The 17,717-nt window shown below is 38.1% G+C and overlaps 2 protein-coding genes across 5 annotated transcripts; one reads left to right on the top strand and one right to left on the bottom strand.

Moving 5' to 3' along the window:
* Nucleotides 1–1,366: 1,366 nt before the first annotated feature.
* LOC130435763 (uncharacterized) lies at nt 1,367–14,999 on the top strand. 4 transcript variants are annotated; one of them, XM_056766589.1, is made up of 6 exons: nt 1,367–2,140; nt 2,910–4,242; nt 6,776–6,997; nt 10,329–10,464; nt 11,378–11,470; nt 12,282–14,999. In XM_056766589.1, the coding sequence occupies exons 2-6, from the start codon at nt 4,111–4,113 to the stop codon at nt 13,610–13,612; spliced, it is 1,914 nt and encodes a 637-aa protein (XP_056622567.1). In that variant the 5' UTR covers nt 1,367–2,140; nt 2,910–4,110; the 3' UTR covers nt 13,613–14,999. The 4 variants fall into 4 exon arrangements, with proteins under 4 accessions (XP_056622567.1, XP_056622565.1, XP_056622568.1 ...); XM_056766587.1 differs by lacking the exon at nt 1,367–2,140 and having other exon boundaries at nt 2,428–4,242; XM_056766590.1 differs by lacking the exon at nt 1,367–2,140 and having other exon boundaries at nt 2,428–3,082.
* Nucleotides 15,000–15,130: 131 nt separating this feature from the next.
* c5ar1 (complement C5a receptor 1) lies at nt 15,131–17,416 on the bottom strand. Its single transcript, XM_056766592.1, has 2 exons — nt 17,356–17,416; nt 15,131–16,605 (listed from the first exon to the last, which is right to left on the bottom strand). The coding sequence occupies exon 2, from the start codon at nt 16,598–16,600 to the stop codon at nt 15,533–15,535; it is 1,068 nt and encodes a 355-aa protein (XP_056622570.1). The 5' UTR covers nt 16,601–16,605; nt 17,356–17,416; the 3' UTR covers nt 15,131–15,532.
* Nucleotides 17,417–17,717: the final 301 nt, after the last annotated feature.

Here is a 17,717-nt window from a genome sequence, read left to right on the forward strand (position 1 = left end):
GCTGATTGTAATGTGCCATCCTCCTGCGAGAACCTGTGGACTCAGGGCTTGTGGACTAACTTTTTGTTTGTTTTATCTTTCTTCCTGTAAAGCTGCTTTGAAACAATGAAACCTTGTAAAAAGTGCTATATAACTCAAACTTATGGGAGTGAACTGGCACAGAGCACCCACGGCCACCACACAGGAGCGGGGAACCCAGATATTATTCTGATGTTATTCTGAACACAAATTAGGATATGATAAAAGTTTGTTGCCGAGTCATTTTGGGTCACTATTGACTCCCATAGTAGTACAAAAGAGTCAAGAGTCTGTGATGACTCAAAATGGCTGGTTTCATTAAACTATCTTTATTTGTGTTCAACACAACAAAGAAATGTATACAGGTATGTATCAACTTGAGTGTTATCAAATGATGACAACATTTTCATTTTTGGGCAAACCATTCCCTAAAAATGCAGGAATTAATCTCCTAAATTGTTGTTCCATGTTTATACTGTGATGTCGTCAACAACAGCTAGTTGATAAGTTTGGTTCTGTACACAATGATTAGATTGTGTTTGTCACAGAGAATTGTTGCGTGGATACAGTTTTTTTAAATACTCTTGTGACAGTCTGTGACTGAATGGATTTATAATGGGTATGAATTGTATGTTTTTTTCTTCTGTTTCCCTGTGAGACCCATAAGAAAAAAAAATCAAGAAGCCTGGACAGATGTTGACCTGCAGAACACCACATTGACCACTCAGCTACTACCATGAAACATAAAACACGTATTTGCGCCATGTGACCCCTTTAAAAGAGAAAATACTGGAACCATGTAAACAACCCGTTTTTAACCACGGCTTCCGGTTCGGTTTCAGTGTTTTTTGTTATTCTATGTTAAGGTGACAGGAGCAGTAAGAGGTTAAGGAGAGGTAAACAGGTTTATTGCCATGTTTTTAATTTTCCTTAAAGCAAAAATTATACTTTTAAACATTTCAAAGGCATTGTATAATATAGAACAAACATTAAAGGAATCGTACACTTTCAACATGATCATTTTCTCACCCCTGTAGTCATCCAAGATGTTTATGTATTTTTTTGTTTAGTCGAAAATAAATTAAGGTTTTTGATAAAAACATTCCAAGATTTTTCTACATTTAGTGGACTTCAAACGGTTTCAGTGCAGCCTCAAGGGCTTTAAACAATACCAGACGATGAATACGGAAAAACGATCGTTCATTTTCTTTGGAGTCCATTGAAGTCTATATGTAGAAAAATCCTAGAATGTTTCAATCAAAAACCTCAATTTCTTTTCGACTAAAGAAAAAATACATAAACATCTTGTAAAACAACAGCGGTTAGTGAATTATCATGAAAATGTATATTAAAAGTGTACGATTCCTTTAAAATGAACTCCTACAGCCCATATACAAACGGGGAACACAGGATTTTCTACATTTATTACATGCCGCTTTGGAATACTTTATTCTGATTCAGTCGGGACATTCCTAGGTGCGTTAATCCCGGATAACAATCGTTCAAAACTTAGTTGCGAGTCAACTTTCGAGTCTTGGATAGGTGCGAGTCGCTTTCATAAAGTAAACTTTGACTTGAGTGCATAGTTAATGGATATTTAGACCCAGTTCTTTTTTATACCCCTTCGCCTACCCCTCGAAACAAGGGATGAAAATATTAAATGAGATGCAACTACCACACTGTCATAGGTCATCAATAGCTCCTACTTTAAAGACTTTAAAACTTTAAAGATTCTTGGATTACAGCCTAAAACCTTCTCACCACAACCAACACACCACACACCCCTCTGGTCTCCCCCTCCGTTCATTTGTAATCGCATCCCAGTTCCCCCTGTCTGATTGTGTTCTGGTCTGGAATGGATGGAAGGGAAGAACCCCTGTTCGTGATCAGTCCGGGGTACCGTTCCATAGGCGGAACACCATTGAAAACGCCTGGTCACAGCAGCTGAACATTTGTCATGTTGTGTCATTTTTGTATAACATGAGCGGCGGCCTCTACTCTAATAAGTTTGTCTTGTTTTCTTGTTTCATTCTCGGGACATATGAGTCTGACAGAGCCAGGTCCGGTTGGATGGAATGCTCAACCTCATGATGACCACAGAAGATGCCTTCATCAACAGGAGGTAAGGGGAGTCTGCAGTGAGTCAGGTGAAGGGATGCTGACAACAGAGAAAGGTATGAGGCTGCTGAAATACATCCTGTTAAATTATTGGCAGGATGATCAATCACATAACCTTGTTAACTATGAGTGTGTTTACAAGCACAGTCTTTTCCGGTTATGCTTAATATGCTGATAACAAGTAAGGTCATGTAAACGTGTAAAACGGTTATATGTTATCGGGGAAAACTCATAACGCCGTAAGGCGAAACCCGCTTGGCAGAGGTAGTTTTTTGCCCCATTACTCCGATTTCGCGCGGCATCTAAATGCCTACTGGTTTTCTCTCAGTTTTGTTTGTTTGCATGTCTGACAGCGCTTGGGTTAAAGTCCCAAACGGTTGTAATAGTAAAATAACACATAAATGTCTGAACTTGAATCATGAAGTTCAGGTAGAAACGTCAAAATGAAAAACAATTTAAGTAGTAAACGCACTTTGGATATGCAGGTACTGCGGACATTAGAAGAGAGATAAAAATACAGATTACGACCATTTCCCTGTTGCATTTTTAAATACTAAACAGACTATCGTCGATTACGTCACTGCATGCGAGAAACTCGGCAAGTCTCAAACTTCCATGTAAACCTGGTTTTCGGCGTAGCCTGTTTATTACTATGCATGTACACACGCGAAAACAGGTTTCTTTTTAGGCAGATTTTTGATAGATATATTTTGTGCATGTAAACACACTCAGTGTCACTGTTTTCACAAATTTTACATTTCTGAAGATGTTAGTTTTCAAGAATTTCTACAGAAAGCTACAGTTTGTAAACGGCGCATGATCAAAACAACAACAATGCTGTAGCATGATGACGCTGTAAAGCAGTGTGGAATGATGGGATCGGTTGTCTTCAACTGACGGAAGACAGTCAATCAGACGGAAACGAGAAATCATGTTAGCAGATGAGGTAAAGTAATAAAGTTTTATTAATGTTGCGTATAATTGTAGTCCATTAATAAGAGACTGCTCGAAACAAGCTAGTGGCTTGCTAGACGCTAGACACTACTTCCACATTTGTCCACAACAATGTTGTCATGCGGTTTCTATGTCAGTAAAGGGGGTAACAAAGTGTAACACGGACATGACAGGCAGGCGACTGCACAGCCCCGTGTCGCTGTTTATAATAGCGATTTTTTTTCACGATTTGCAAGTAGTTGGAAACATTTGGGAGATTGTAACTATTCAGCTTAACAAAATAAATAACACTGGCCTAGTGGTTTGTGGATATTTTATTGCAAAATTGTTACAATTTTACCTTTAAACCAGTTTTCAAAAATGTGTATTTTTTATTCGTATTATGGCTGTCAACGTTAATGTGTTAATGCATCTGTGCAGAAAGCAATGACAGGATCTCCCACTTGTCTGACTAACTATGTATATGCAACTGCCGCACATGTTGCTCATGCAGGTGATCTTCCGTCATCTTTGAGATAATATGTTTTGGAGGAAGCGTTGCTTTAGAAAGCGCTCTGATGGGAAGGTGGGATCTTATCCTCAATGCTAGCATGCTATATTGTAAGACTCTCTGTAATTGCCAATGCATATTTATTTAACACAAATAATGCACTTCGTTGTGTTTTGGGCAAAGCATCTGTCATTTGCAGTCAATCCTGCACATGCCTGCACTTCATTCACAAACCATGAACAAGACGTGCAGGACTCTGACTGACTGTGATGACAGATACTTTGCCAAACCTATTTCACAATAAGTGAATTTGACTAATGTTTTTTAACGTCTATGAATCAATAATAAATCTGTTTTAGAGGCAGCCACAAAATATGTGGAAAATAAATTGTCGTAAAAGCACTTTTGCTTCAGTTTTTGATAGCATATGTTCCCATGAGCTCTGTGAATCTGATTTACTGTATTGTATGTGTCATCATTCATGTCTATGAAACCAATGATCAAATTACTATTAAAGCTTAAAATTCCTCATGGTCACTTATTTGTTCCTTGAAAATGTTCGGATTTTCCGTAACAGTTCGGACAATTATGAAGTTGAACTGAGATGCTATTTGTCAGTGGACTCTTTCTCTGTTCCTGTGGCTCAGTGGTTGGAGCATTGGGTAAGTAGCATTCTCAGGACACACATAATAAAATAATGAAAATGCACTTAAAATCGCTGTGTCTGACTGGCGATAGGAACTGATATTTGGATTACCATACAAAATATTGTATGTCAGATTTTCAGCAGGACACTGAATATTATTCATTCTGCTGAGAAACTGACCCATTGAAGTTATATGGCAACACGGTCATGTTAGACTGCGATACCAAACTCAGCCGCTAGATATCAATGTACCATACGATTTTTTAAATGCAACAACGTAACAGGTCCCATTTAACAAATTGTTTATTTAACAAAATAAACATAGAAACATTTTACTACGACGGCGTTTTAGTGCCACGTTAAAAAAAACGGTTACGAGAATAAAGTCGAAAAGTCGATTTTAATCTCATATCATTTCGACTTTAATCTCATATCATTTCGACTTTAATCTCATATCATTTCGACTGTATTCTCGTAACATTTCGATTTTAATCTCGTAACATTTCGACTTTAATCTCATATCATTTCGACTGTATTCTCGTAACATTTCGACTTTAATCTCGTAACATTTCGACTTTAATCTCGTAACATTTCGACTTTATTCTCGTAACATTTCGACTTTAATCTCGTAACATTTCGACTTTACTCTCATATCATTTCGACTTTATTCTTGTAACATTTCGATTTTAATCTCGTAACATTTCGATTTAATTCTCGTAACATTTCGATTTTAATCTCGTAACATTTTGACTTTAATCTCGTAACATTTCGACTTTAATCTCGTAACATTTCGACTTCAATCTCGTAACATTTCGATTTAATTCTCGTAACATTTCGATTTTAATCTCGTAACATTTCGACTTTAATCTCGTAACATTTCGACTTCAATCTCGTAACATTTCGATTTAATTCTCGTAACATTTCGATTTTAATCTCGTAACATTTCGACTTCAATCTCGTAACATTTCGATTTAATTCTCGTAACATTTCGATTTTAATCTCGTAACATTTCGACTTTAATTCTCGTAACATTTCGATTTTAATCTCGTAACATTTCGATTTTAATCTCGTAACATTTCGATTTAATTCTCGTAACATTTCGACTTTAATTCTCGTAACATTTCGACTTTAATAACATTTCGATTTTAATCTCGTAACATTTCGATTTAATTCTCGTAACATTTCGACTTTAATTCTCGTAACATTTCGATTTAATTCTCGTAACATTTCGACTTTAATTCTCGTAACATTTCGATTTTAATCTCGTAACATTTCGACTAAATTCTCGTAACATTTCGACTAAATTCTCGAAATCTTGGATTTTTTTTTTAACGCGGCACTAAAACGCCGTCGTATTTTACAAATCGTTTAATATATAAAATTACTTTATAATAAAATAATATTAACAAAAATTAAATTAATACTTTTTTATATTATGCGGCACCAGCCAGACCGATATACAAACACAAACCGGAAGTTAACTGCAGTCCAGCATGTCCGATGAAACGGTCGGTCTTTGTTGAAGTGTAGCTCATTGAAGTGTTTGCTGGTATTCTTCCCCCTGTTTTCTAAATGTTACGTTCACGAGTGTAATGTGTGTGTGCAGTGTAGGTGTAGGTGTGCAGTTTTGCTAATAATGTGATACGAGCTAATATGCTACTGCATGTATGACCGTTTAAAAAACTTTCTCCTACTACCTACTTAATTGTATACAAAATACAGTTGAGGTCAAAAGTGTATCACCCTTACAGAATCTGGAAAAAGCGGAAAAATTTGAGGAATTTTTAAAATGAATGTTTATTTTTAATTTAGTCCTGACCTGAACAAGTTATCTCACGCAAGAAATACAAATTAAACGAATACTGGCCCAGTTCCGTTGGTACTTTAATAATATATGCTTGTTTACCGTGATTTTTAGGCAAGTGTTTGGTTATTTCATTTTTTTAATCAAAACGTTTGTTAATTGGATAAATCCACTAAATTATCTAATTAACTTAATTCGCGCTTTAAAGCGGAAACAAATCGCGATCGTCTCTAATCTACGGCTAGCAGCAGGGGTCTGACTTGACTGCCCCTCATTCAACTCCTCCCTCGACGCAAGCGGCCAATCTCGTCGATCGGTTTCCCCACAGCGCCGCATGAACACACCTACGGTCTTGCATGCACATCAGGCTGCGGAACACTGACCAATAGGAGAAGGGGACATCCGTGTGTGGGCGGGCGAAATTCATCAGCAGGGCGGAGAATAGAACCTTTCCACCAATCAAAACTGAAGTGTAAGAATATTCTAATTAACAAGGGAACACATCGAATGTATAGCAATGTGAGGGGCGTGAGGGAAACATCAGTCAGTGATACCCAAACATTGTCCCTCGGCTCCGCATCCGTACGAGGCGCGTGTTGGTTAAAACACATAATCTAAATGGACGTTTATTTCATTGTGAGGCGAAAAACGATCATTTAAGAAACAGACCTCATCCTTACGCAGATCATTTTGAATGATTGATTGCTTTTGTTCTGTTGGGAATGCGCTCCTGGTGGACCATGAGATTTGTGTGAAGATGGAAAAAGAGCGCAGTCGGACTAAAGAGCGTCTGGAGATCAGTTTGGAGTGGCTGTGTGAGCTCGACATATTGAAGCAGCGGCAGGAGAGCCTGGTGCTGGGCGCTCTGGCGCTCGGGGATACAGTGCCGGGGTGCCCGGCGTGGGGTGATGTTTGTCCGGCCCGCACCAGCAGAGAGCACGAGCAGCTGACTTTAAGACGACAGCTGGTAGGCAAAACATTTGTGGTAAACCACTGATGATGTGTTTATGGGAATAAATTCTGTGTGAAATTTACATAAATTACGTTGTCGATCTATGAAAAGTGTGTGAGAAAGTTTAGAAACAGAATTAAGTGTTACGTTATGAAAAGCCAATAGAGTGAAGAAAAATAAAAGCACTGTTTAGATCTAATGTTATTTTTTCTGGTGTTATTGAAGATATCAACACTGATTTCTGAAAGCAGGTTTTATGTATAACAGGGCCGTTAACATTATTAATTGTATATTATTAAGGCTGATTTGGCCAAGCGTGGGGCTGTTTGACAGCTGTGATTGATGTGCGCGTGTAAAGGGGTGCGGGGCCTCCAGTTGTTTAACTGTCCATTGTTTCCTTCACATGAATTCGTGTTGTTTACGAAAAAAATGTATCGTTTATTTATTTTTTCAACTAACATATTTTTTTTCAATATTGCAACCAAATATTATTGTATGTGATTATGGTATAGCTAAATTATTATGTAAAGCTTAAATTAAAGTTGTGTGTTTTATCGATGAGTATTAGTTTACAGGGTTATTTAATTGTATTACCTATGTTTTGTTATTTTATTGTTAATGTATCTTATTTGCGTGGATAGCTGCAGATTCTATTTCCTAAGTCATCTTTTTCCTTTTCCGTGTCCTTTCATTACCGGTCCAGTCCTGGGTTAGGACCTCACTCTAACTCACTTTTCAATAAAGAGTCTGTGAAAAGGCGACGAGAGAAATCAAATAAGCAGCAGTCGATTTCCCCCCAGAGTTTCTCCCCCCGATGTTGAGTCAGACAAAAGGCGTATGGAGCGGAATACTAATAAGCAAGAGTCTCGCGGGAGAGCTCGAGATGCATCACCCAAATGATCTGTCAGTAGGTTGTGCTTCACTGGCCACCGGAAACACTTTTTACTTTACCAGACTGATGAGAGGGGCATTCACCACGAGATCTTTCATCAAGCCCTTAAAAGCTCAATTGTCTATCCATCCATCCATCCATCCATCTATCCATCTATCCATCTATCCATCTATCCATCTATCTATCTTTGTCATAATAAAAAATTGTGAAAGACAATCAGTTATCTCTAGGCAATTGCAAAGGATGGAGTTATGTGTGGTTGTATCACAGCCCTGCAGGTATCATGCATTCAAACATCTATCCTTTAATTCAGTGGTTCTCAAACTGGGGACTGAAGATGGATCTGGGGGGCCACAGATTTTGTGGCATTTTATGAAATATAGAAATTCATCATAGATGTTATGCAATCAAACATGAAAAAATAAGACCACCAACCAAAATAATTGATGTTCCAGCATTGTATAACTGAATATGTTTGTGGTTTAATTAAAATTCTAAGTTTTAGATTATAAGTCTTTATTCGGGGGGCCACAAAGCAATGCATTCTACACAAAAGGGGCCTTAGAACAAAAAGGTTTGAGAACCACTGTTTTAATTGTATAATTAGCATTGTAACCGCTGGAAATCATTACATCTCCCGTCTTTTTTATTAGAATGCACGCTTTAAATCAGTTCAACACATATTCATTTGTGAGTTCAACCGTAGATGAGACCCCAGCCGTGTTTCAGCGTTGTTTGCACATACAACATCTGGGCAAACACAACATCAGCCCTTAAGGCCAGAGTTTCTCTGCTTTAATGTGTGAACACGCATGTTAGTGATGTAGTTGCTACTTTTGGACCGAGGTGCATATGTGATGATAAATGGGGGCAGGGTGATGTGTGTGGTTGGGGGAAAACTGCTTGTGTCCCATTTTGGCACATTAAAGCCTAGACACGCGCCGCAGTCAGATAATGAGAGTACAAACGCTGCCTGATCTCCCTCAGGTCCTGTCTGCTTCTGTAGTAATCAGATAGACTGCTGCCTTTTGAATCTGTAATACATTTGAGGCTGAGACATCAAACCAGGTGATCTGTCATGGTGTCTTAAGACAGACTATGAAGATTAATCATAAAGCCGAATCAAAGATTCCCAAGAGGAATCAAGGCGGGTCATAGACTTCAGGGGGAATCGCTGATATCATGTGTAACATCATCACAACTGGATTATTGTTTTAGCACAGTGTGATCGTATATTGCCTTTGTTTAATAGTTTAAAGGGATAGGTCACCCAAAAATTTTGAAAATTACCTTGCATTTGTTCCAAACCAATTTTTCGGGTGTACATAAAAAAGATATTAGGAAGAATGTCTGCAACTGACGGTTCTGAGACACCATTGACTACCTAGTTAAAATTATAGTTTTTTTTTTGTTGAACACAAAATATATTTTACTATGGTAACTAATGTTAACAAATACAACCTTATTGTAAAATGTTTTGTATTTACCTTTCTCAACATCAGCTGCAGGAAATAGAAAAAAACTGGAAAATGATTGGTCGTTGTTGACTTTGAATTACCGAAAGTGTGTAATTCGGTTTCTCAAATCTGTTCAACTAAACTTTGGTTTGTCATTATTATAGCCTTTATTATTGAAAATAAAGAAGGCAGAAGCACTCTGAACTGTAAACGGAGACAATAGTTAAAATAATGACCGAAGTCAAACCACCTTTTCGTCATAAACCAGGAAAAATAACAACAACCCCGAAATATTCTGGACAGGTGTGGAACATGCTGTGAACAGATTTTGCGCAAACAAAAAGAGAGGATGAACGTTTTTTTATGTGGTTTCCTTCAAAAGCTTTTACTAGAATATCCTGGTGTCGTCAGTAAATTATTCATGTTCCAAATCTAGTACATTTGCCATTTCCTTACATAACTGCCTCCAGTTGTGCGGTTGAGCACATGCTGGTGTCATTTTGGCATAGTGCTACATGCTTGAAGTTGTCTTTCCCATCTCACATTCCTCCGTTGTCATAAAGAATATATGATAATACTATGATAGTGATTGTTTCTCCTAATATAGAAGCATCACTTTATTAACATTGCTTTCCTTAATTCACACAGGCCATATGCAGGACTGTAATTTTACCAATCTTTTAAAATATTTAGGAACTACATGTTTCATGGTAATGTAGAACATGGGAAAATGTAGGACACTTAAGTGCAGAAAAATGCTGTGATGCAGAAAAAAGCCCTAATGCACCATCTCACGAACTGCCATCAGAGCTGAGTCACCATAATCACTGCAGTCAGTCAGTTATGCATTGCTTTTAAGGGCCGCACAGGGTTTTTATGTGCTGATAATGAGCAGGACTCGCATTACATTGCATAAGACATTGGCCCTGTGTTTAATAAAGAATATGCATGTTATTTGTACTGTTTGTGATTTCAGTCTCTCTGTGGTATTTTGCAGAACCGGCTCCAAGGCGCCCCCAGCCTGCTGATGCTGGAATTGCAACAACAGCTCAGTGAGCTCAGGCTGGATACAGGATTCAGCTGTGAGCAGAATACAGAAGATGAACTGGACAGCCCCAGTGCAGCCAGCTCAGGTACTCAATTGATTAGACATCTAGAAATATATCACAGAGCTGAATAGTTTAGAACTTACTTTTTATTTTAATTCAGATGCCCAAATACAGTAAATAACAACAGATTGTGGAAAAGTACATATAAACAAAATAAATATTTAAAAAAAATGTTGTTTGCCAAATAACTGGCTATTAAAACTTGAGTTTTAAGATTTTCACGGATTCTTAAATATTTGTTTAAAATATCACATAATATCTCTTTACTATAGCAGGTGGTCTAATACATTTTATATGCACTGGATATGAAGCGATTAAAATTTACAAAATCGAATAATTGTAAATAATCAAATTAGTTGCAAATTTAAAGCACATCCAATTTGGCTGAAATATAACCCACAAAAAATGTAATAATAAGTAATGTAATGAGGCATTGAAAAAAGTACCTTAAGAAATAATATCTTAATTCAACATAGAATTTATTACACATACTGTAGGGCCGTTTCCTTAACAGGGATTAGATTAAGATAGGATTAAATTAGGATATTTAAATAGTTTTTACAAACATGCCTTACAATAAAACTTGTGCGCATCTTGAGAGAAAACAATGGCACTGATATATTTTAAGATACTTCAATGCAAGATGGAACTAAATCTGGGATTTATCTTAAATCCTGTCCGGAAAACCGCACCATAAACTTTTGGACCATGAGGTTAAGGAAATGATGATTTAATTTTCTTTTCGGGGAACTATGTCTTATGTTTTTAATCAAAATGGAATATGCAATCATTTTGTGAAATTCTGAAAACTGCCAGTAGGTGGCGGCAAATGTCGTCATGATTAAGTCATTGTGTCATTAATTCATCTGATTTGTTTAAACAATTGATTTAAATAATGAAGACTCAAACCCTTTTCAAAATTTGTTTGATTCTTCAGGATTTTATGATCAAAGTGAGTGCCTGTCTCCTCCACTGCGCACTTGTTCCACTCCAAACCTCTCCATGTCCTGTCACAGACCCAGATCTGTGGGTAAGTGTATTCTTCATTTTCATCTCACAATCCACTTTCTATTTGCTCTGAAAATGCATGAAATCCATTCTGAAATTCCATTCTAATTTATGCATTATTAAAAAAGTTATTATAAAGAATTACACAAGTCTCCCTGAAGATAGCAACTGGAGATTCGGTTTAGTGATCACATTGCACATAGTGTTATAAATTATATTTGCCTATTTAAAATAAATGTTAAAAAGTAGTAACTTTTTAATAAACAAAATAATAGGGGGATAATACTATATTTATATTACTTTAAAGTACACTTAAAATACAATGATAATGTTTTTCTTTTTCTTTGCACATTAGTAAATATAACTTTTCAACACCAATTTTGAAACGACAACCTTTTTGGTTTTTGGCAGGTTGCTGGGAAGTGCACTTGCGAGCGCACATGGAGACTTGCGGTGCAGAGCTAGGATCGAGTATAGCGTAGGGAAACAGAAGCTGCGTGCAAGTGTCAAGTTTAAACAGCTTATTCTTTTAGAAAGTTTAAGAGAAGTGGAAGCAGAGTGCAGATCCAGACATTCATGTGCGGCATGTTTCTCTAGTTCTCTAGAAAGCAGAACCAACAAAGTCTGAGCTGCCAATATTGCATTTTTCATAATTTACACCCAGGTCCCGTTTAACACCGGGAACAAACGAGATAGCAGTAGTTTTAGCAGCATTCAGCTCAAACTGAGATCTTATCCAGTATTACATGCACCTGCGCACCACTTATGTGCATCCCTGATAATAAAATTGTTTTTGATAATAAACGTTTATTTTTATTTTCATGTGTCAACAGATGCCTACATGCTGGACTGGGAGGCTCACATGGACCCCACGATACAACCCACCCTGCCCCGTTCATTTTCTGCCCCGTACCCCCCTTTAGAGAATATCGCCGAGGGAATAGAGGAGGAAGAAGAGGACGATGAAAGCACTCAGTGGGATACGGATCATCTTGTGGAAGTCGAGTCCATGGCTGACGAGAACGACAGCCTCACGCCCGAGCTGAGCCTAAACACAGATGATGAAGGAAAAACAGACGATGGCCCGACAGAAGAGGACATCCAGCAGGCCATGCGTGTGGAGGCATACATTCTGAATCTCCTTCAGCGTCGACACCTCACAACGACACCCAAACTCAACTCGGATGTCACTCAGTGGCACACATACCCGCCCAGCTACCCAGACCTTCAACACGATCAGCCAGACTGGCCCGAATGGGGAGTCTTCTCAGAGGATGAGAACCAGGATGAGGGACAGGACGGATATTACACGACCCTTCCTGACACCCAGGCTGGACCAACTTCTCTGGAGAGCGAGGAGCTTGAATCCTCCTTAGAGACGGATCAGTATGGAGCAGCGGATATCAGCTCCAGCAACGATGAGATTGACTCACCACAGCATCGACCGGGTTATTATAAACACCGGCCTGTTATGTCAGACACCATGAAACCGCACGTTCACTCCTGCTGCAATCAAACCTGCTCAGCCCCGGAGTCCCGTGAGCAACTCCTTCCTTCACAAGACCGGGCTGTTCTTCGCTCTCAAGCTAGAAGGGATTCAGGAGAAAGGTGGACGTCCGGATCAAAACGACACATCAACACAACCGTCCGCTCTCAGTCTGAAGATAGTTCCTCTTCTCAAGGATGGCCCGCCCATGCAGAGAACAAATATTACACAGTGGGAAAAGACACTGCAAGGCATACCGGCGACAAATCTTACACATCCGATCAGCGACTGTGGTGCTCCTCAGTGGATCTCAGTCAGGAAGAGAACGAGGATGCGCATGAGATCAGACACGGTTTACACAACCACACTTGCGTTCAGTTCGTGAAGAAGGACCACAGGGCTGGGAAGGGGTTGGCGAGAGCCGTTGAGCCCACCGATGGTTCCGACTCCAGCCTGAGTGGGACTTTCTCCCCGGGGACCAGTTCGTTGTCTAGCGACTCAGATGAGAGCGGTGGGCTGGTCTGGCCCCAGCAGTTGCCTCCTCGCTTGCCCCCGTCTTCATCCTCTTCCTCTCTGAATCCCTCCAGTTCTGTGGTGAAGATTAAAGCTTCGCACGCACTGAAAAAGAAAATCATGCGTTTTCGCTCTGGCTCCCTTAAACTCATGACCACTGTCTGAGTCGGACCTCCAAAATACATTTACATTTAAGCATGTAGCAGGCACATTTGTCCAAAGCAAGTTCCAAATGAATACATGACGAGCATCTCTGTGTATGTCATAGCACTTGATGAAGTTATTTTTGCTAGTGTTGTAATAGTGTGTTACTCAGCAGACCTCATTAGACTATGTTCAATTAAATTATAGACAACTCTTATACAATCTCTAAGCAGAGGATTCTGTTCAGATCATATGGTTGGATGTCAGGGAGTAATGGATTTCTTAAAAAAGTTGAAAATTTTGTCATCATTATTCATGATTAGTAACTTCTTGCCCTCAAGTTGTTCCCATTTTCATTTTTGTTAGTTTCGTTTGAGAAGGAAAAGTAACAGATGGGATCACATCAGTATCTCAGTTGTTTCTCAAACAGTAATGAGATTTAATTAAGAGTAACTGAAATCTTTGGCAGGTCTCCTTTATCTTAGATATTTCTACCTCAGAAATCTCACACATGTCTCCAAATCTTCCATTATTGAAGATTTAATATCTCAAACATTTCTCATCAAATTTCTCCAAAATCAGATTATTTCAGCTCTACTATAGTTTATACAGAATCTTCATGAATTTCAAAAATCTTTCATTTGAACCTTTTTCCTATTCTGCAATTTCCAATTTCAAAAAGCAATGTTTAAGTCGAAACATGAGAGTCAAAACTTAAATTAGACACTAAGGCAAAAAATGCAAATGAGAACAATTAACAAATACCTTTAACAATGTAGTTGAGCAATAAAGTCTCCAACTCTTCATTACATTTTTTCCCTTGTGTGTGTTCCGATAAAGAAAGTTATATTGGTTTGGAACAACATGAGGGCGAATAAATGATCTTTTTTATAACTATGTTTCATCTTACCTGCTATGCCTCATGTGTTTTCTCTATATTTTCCACAAGATGCTTGACACCCATACATTTTGTAGCATGTTTGTTCAAATGCATTTGTAGTGTTATTACTGCATCTTTTTTACATTTATAGTAACTTATCTGTCTTTTTACTTTGATGATAAAGATTGACCATGTAGAATATTCAAATGCACCGTTTAGTGCATTAAAGGACAGGAATAAATTCATTTGCTGCTCTACACTCAGACGCTCTTACCTGTAGGATGGAGGGGCCCATACTCAACTCACCTGTACAAACCTGTGAGTGTGGAATGTATATAAAACAGGCCTTGCCTGGGTTTAATATTTCACCATGTTTTTACTACCACTGTGTTGTAGAGTTTATAATGTTTCTGCTCATCGCATGTTCTTAATAAACTGCTTCTAAATGATTTCAAATAGCAGCTTATATGTACAGAGTTATTGATGTAATATTTTGAAATGCTATTAATTAAAGTTATACTAAAGTTATCAATTCTTCTATTCGGGACTTCCAGTGTTGTAATAGACCCCTGCTTTAAAGTTGTATATGTGGCTGTATTACTCATACAATTTTCTTTTTAATTTAGTTTGTTTCAGTGTGAAAATGAATGTAGACCAGAAACAGAACAGCAAACCTTTGTTTATTTCATGTTTCTGATCTATGAACAAAAAAACGGAGTATAATACACAGTGCTATTATAATAATAATGTTTCTGTATGTTTCCAGTGGCTATGGAGACATGTTATATTTAAATGCCTTGTGTTGCACTGACAGAGAAAAAATGCTGATGGTGAAAGAATGGTTGCTTCTTGGTAACTCATGGCCAAGCTTCCCAGCACAGTGCATTACGTAAACATTAACAATGTTGTTGCTGTACTGACACATGATTATCCCAACGCAACCCAACTTTTATGCTTCATTGAGGCCCATTAAACAAAGATGGAGACCAGGTTGTCATATGGACCATTGACTTCGGGAACTTCAGGGGCATTACTCTAGATCCATTTGTCCATACAAGGGTTCACAGGGGCTTCTCACTGCAAGTTTGTCCATCTGTGGTGGTGGTTTTACTGATTGCAGTCATGCTAATTCGAGTCGGCGGTGCCTCGGACGCAAAGTGGAGCACGCTACGCAGAGAGCTTATCAGATTTTCCTTGAAACCACGGCCAAGACAAACGTAGAGCAGAGGATTCATGCAGCTGTTAATGTAAGCCAAGCAAAGTGCTAGCACGTGGCCTAAAAGCAAGTTGGCTTGTAACTGATTTGATTTTTTGTATATTATCAATTGAAGAAGATCCACGATGTGGAGAGGCATCCAGCACAGAAAGAAGCTAAACACCAAAGTAAGGATGACACGCAGTGTCCGAGCCGACTTGTCATTGCCACGTTGGCCCCGTCTGTAGCTTGTGGTCGTGTAAACCTTCCAGTGGCTGACACAGATGATCATGAAAGGTAACACAAAGGACAGGAAACTACGCGACACAGTCACAGCCCAGGCCCCAACTTTGCTATGATGCACACTAACACACAATTTTTTACCATCAATTTTTACAATTTCCTCCATATGAGCAAACTGTGGAGAGCTACCCAAGAGAGCCAGCACCCAAATGGCAAAACAGACGCAGCGGGCTATCCTTGGATTTCTCCGGTTCTGGCACCATACGGGTTTGGTCACCAAAAGAAAGCGATCCAAGCTGATCGCAACCAAGAGCAGAACGCTGCAGTACATCATCATGGAGAACAGACCGTGTAGTATTTTGCACGCCAGAGGACCAAAGGGCCAGTGTTGGTCTTGTGTGAGCGGTACCATCAGCAGAGGCAGAGATAAGCAACACAACAGATCGGCGATGGCCAGGTTTAAAAACCACTGTGCGTTGACCGAGTTTGGCATTCTGAATGCCGTCACCCACACCACCAGGCCGTTGCCCGGGACACCCAGCAGGAAGACGATGCTGTAGCAGATCAGAGCGAACCAGTGGCGTGGACCCATGACAGGGACCTCATTTTCAAGGAGATTCACCAAATCGGAGCAGTTTTTAGACCAACAGTCGCTATCATTAAAGTCAATAAAATAGTCACTGTCTTCCATGGTAGCTGGGAAATGATGAAAAAAAGAGATATATATTAGTGTTGTCATGATACTGGAATTTCTAACTTGGATACAATACCTTGAAAATGATCGATATATGACAAAGACAAAGCTAAATAACATGGGAAGAATCTGTTAAAACTACATGCAATGTTTTCATATATTAAAAATTGCATTACCAATCACAGTGTTATAAATAAACATATTTTCTCAATAAATAGTCGTTAAACAATGTCTGGTTATTAAAAAATATAAATGTTTTATAAGGCCTGTCAAAAGATTAATTGTGATTACATTAGTTATTGTAATACAATGAGATTAGTACTTATGTTTTGAATAATAATATTAAATAGGGCTGTCAATTGCGTCAATATAATCGCATACAGAATTAAAGTTTGTGTTTAAATAATATTCGTCTGTACTGTGCATATTATGTTAATTTTGTATATACATATTTATTTAGGAAATATTTACATGCATTTATTTATATTTATCAATAATTTTAAATATATATATATATATGAATGTTTTTTCATTGGTCAATTAATTTTTTTTCTTAAGCATATACATCTATGTGTGTGTTTATTAATACAAAATTAATATGCACCTTGCACAGACATAAAATATGTAAACATAAACGTTTATTCTGTATTCGATTAATCACTTGACAGCCCTTTTCATTACTACTATTATTAAAAAACATAAGTACTTAACTCATCAAAAGTTAAGGATGTAGAAAAAATCGAACAATTTACCTCTAAGAATTTGTGTCAGTGAAGTGGTGCGGGTGGTTTCAATAAGGATGTAACAGTCAAGATTTTGTGTAAGCTGTGAAACAACCAGGAAATGGTTGCAAAATTTTGTGCGAAACCCTTTCCATAATAATGTTGTGTAAGCGCTTTTTGATACTCTGTACAGATGGTCACTTTTGTACAATTTCTTTATGTTACATTTTGAATAACAGTCAAATAATACACAACCAATTCATTTATTTAGCTGCAACACGTTTCACTGCTTTAAATTCCTATAATTTTCATGTAATAATTATTTAAAACACAGCAAATTGGGTAATGATATGTGTAATATAACAATAAGGGTTGTGGTTTAATTTAGATGG

This window comes from Triplophysa dalaica, chromosome 14 (genome assembly GCF_015846415.1).
Source record: "Triplophysa dalaica isolate WHDGS20190420 chromosome 14, ASM1584641v1, whole genome shotgun sequence".
Classification (NCBI taxonomy): Eukaryota; Metazoa; Chordata; class Actinopteri; order Cypriniformes; family Nemacheilidae; genus Triplophysa; species Triplophysa dalaica.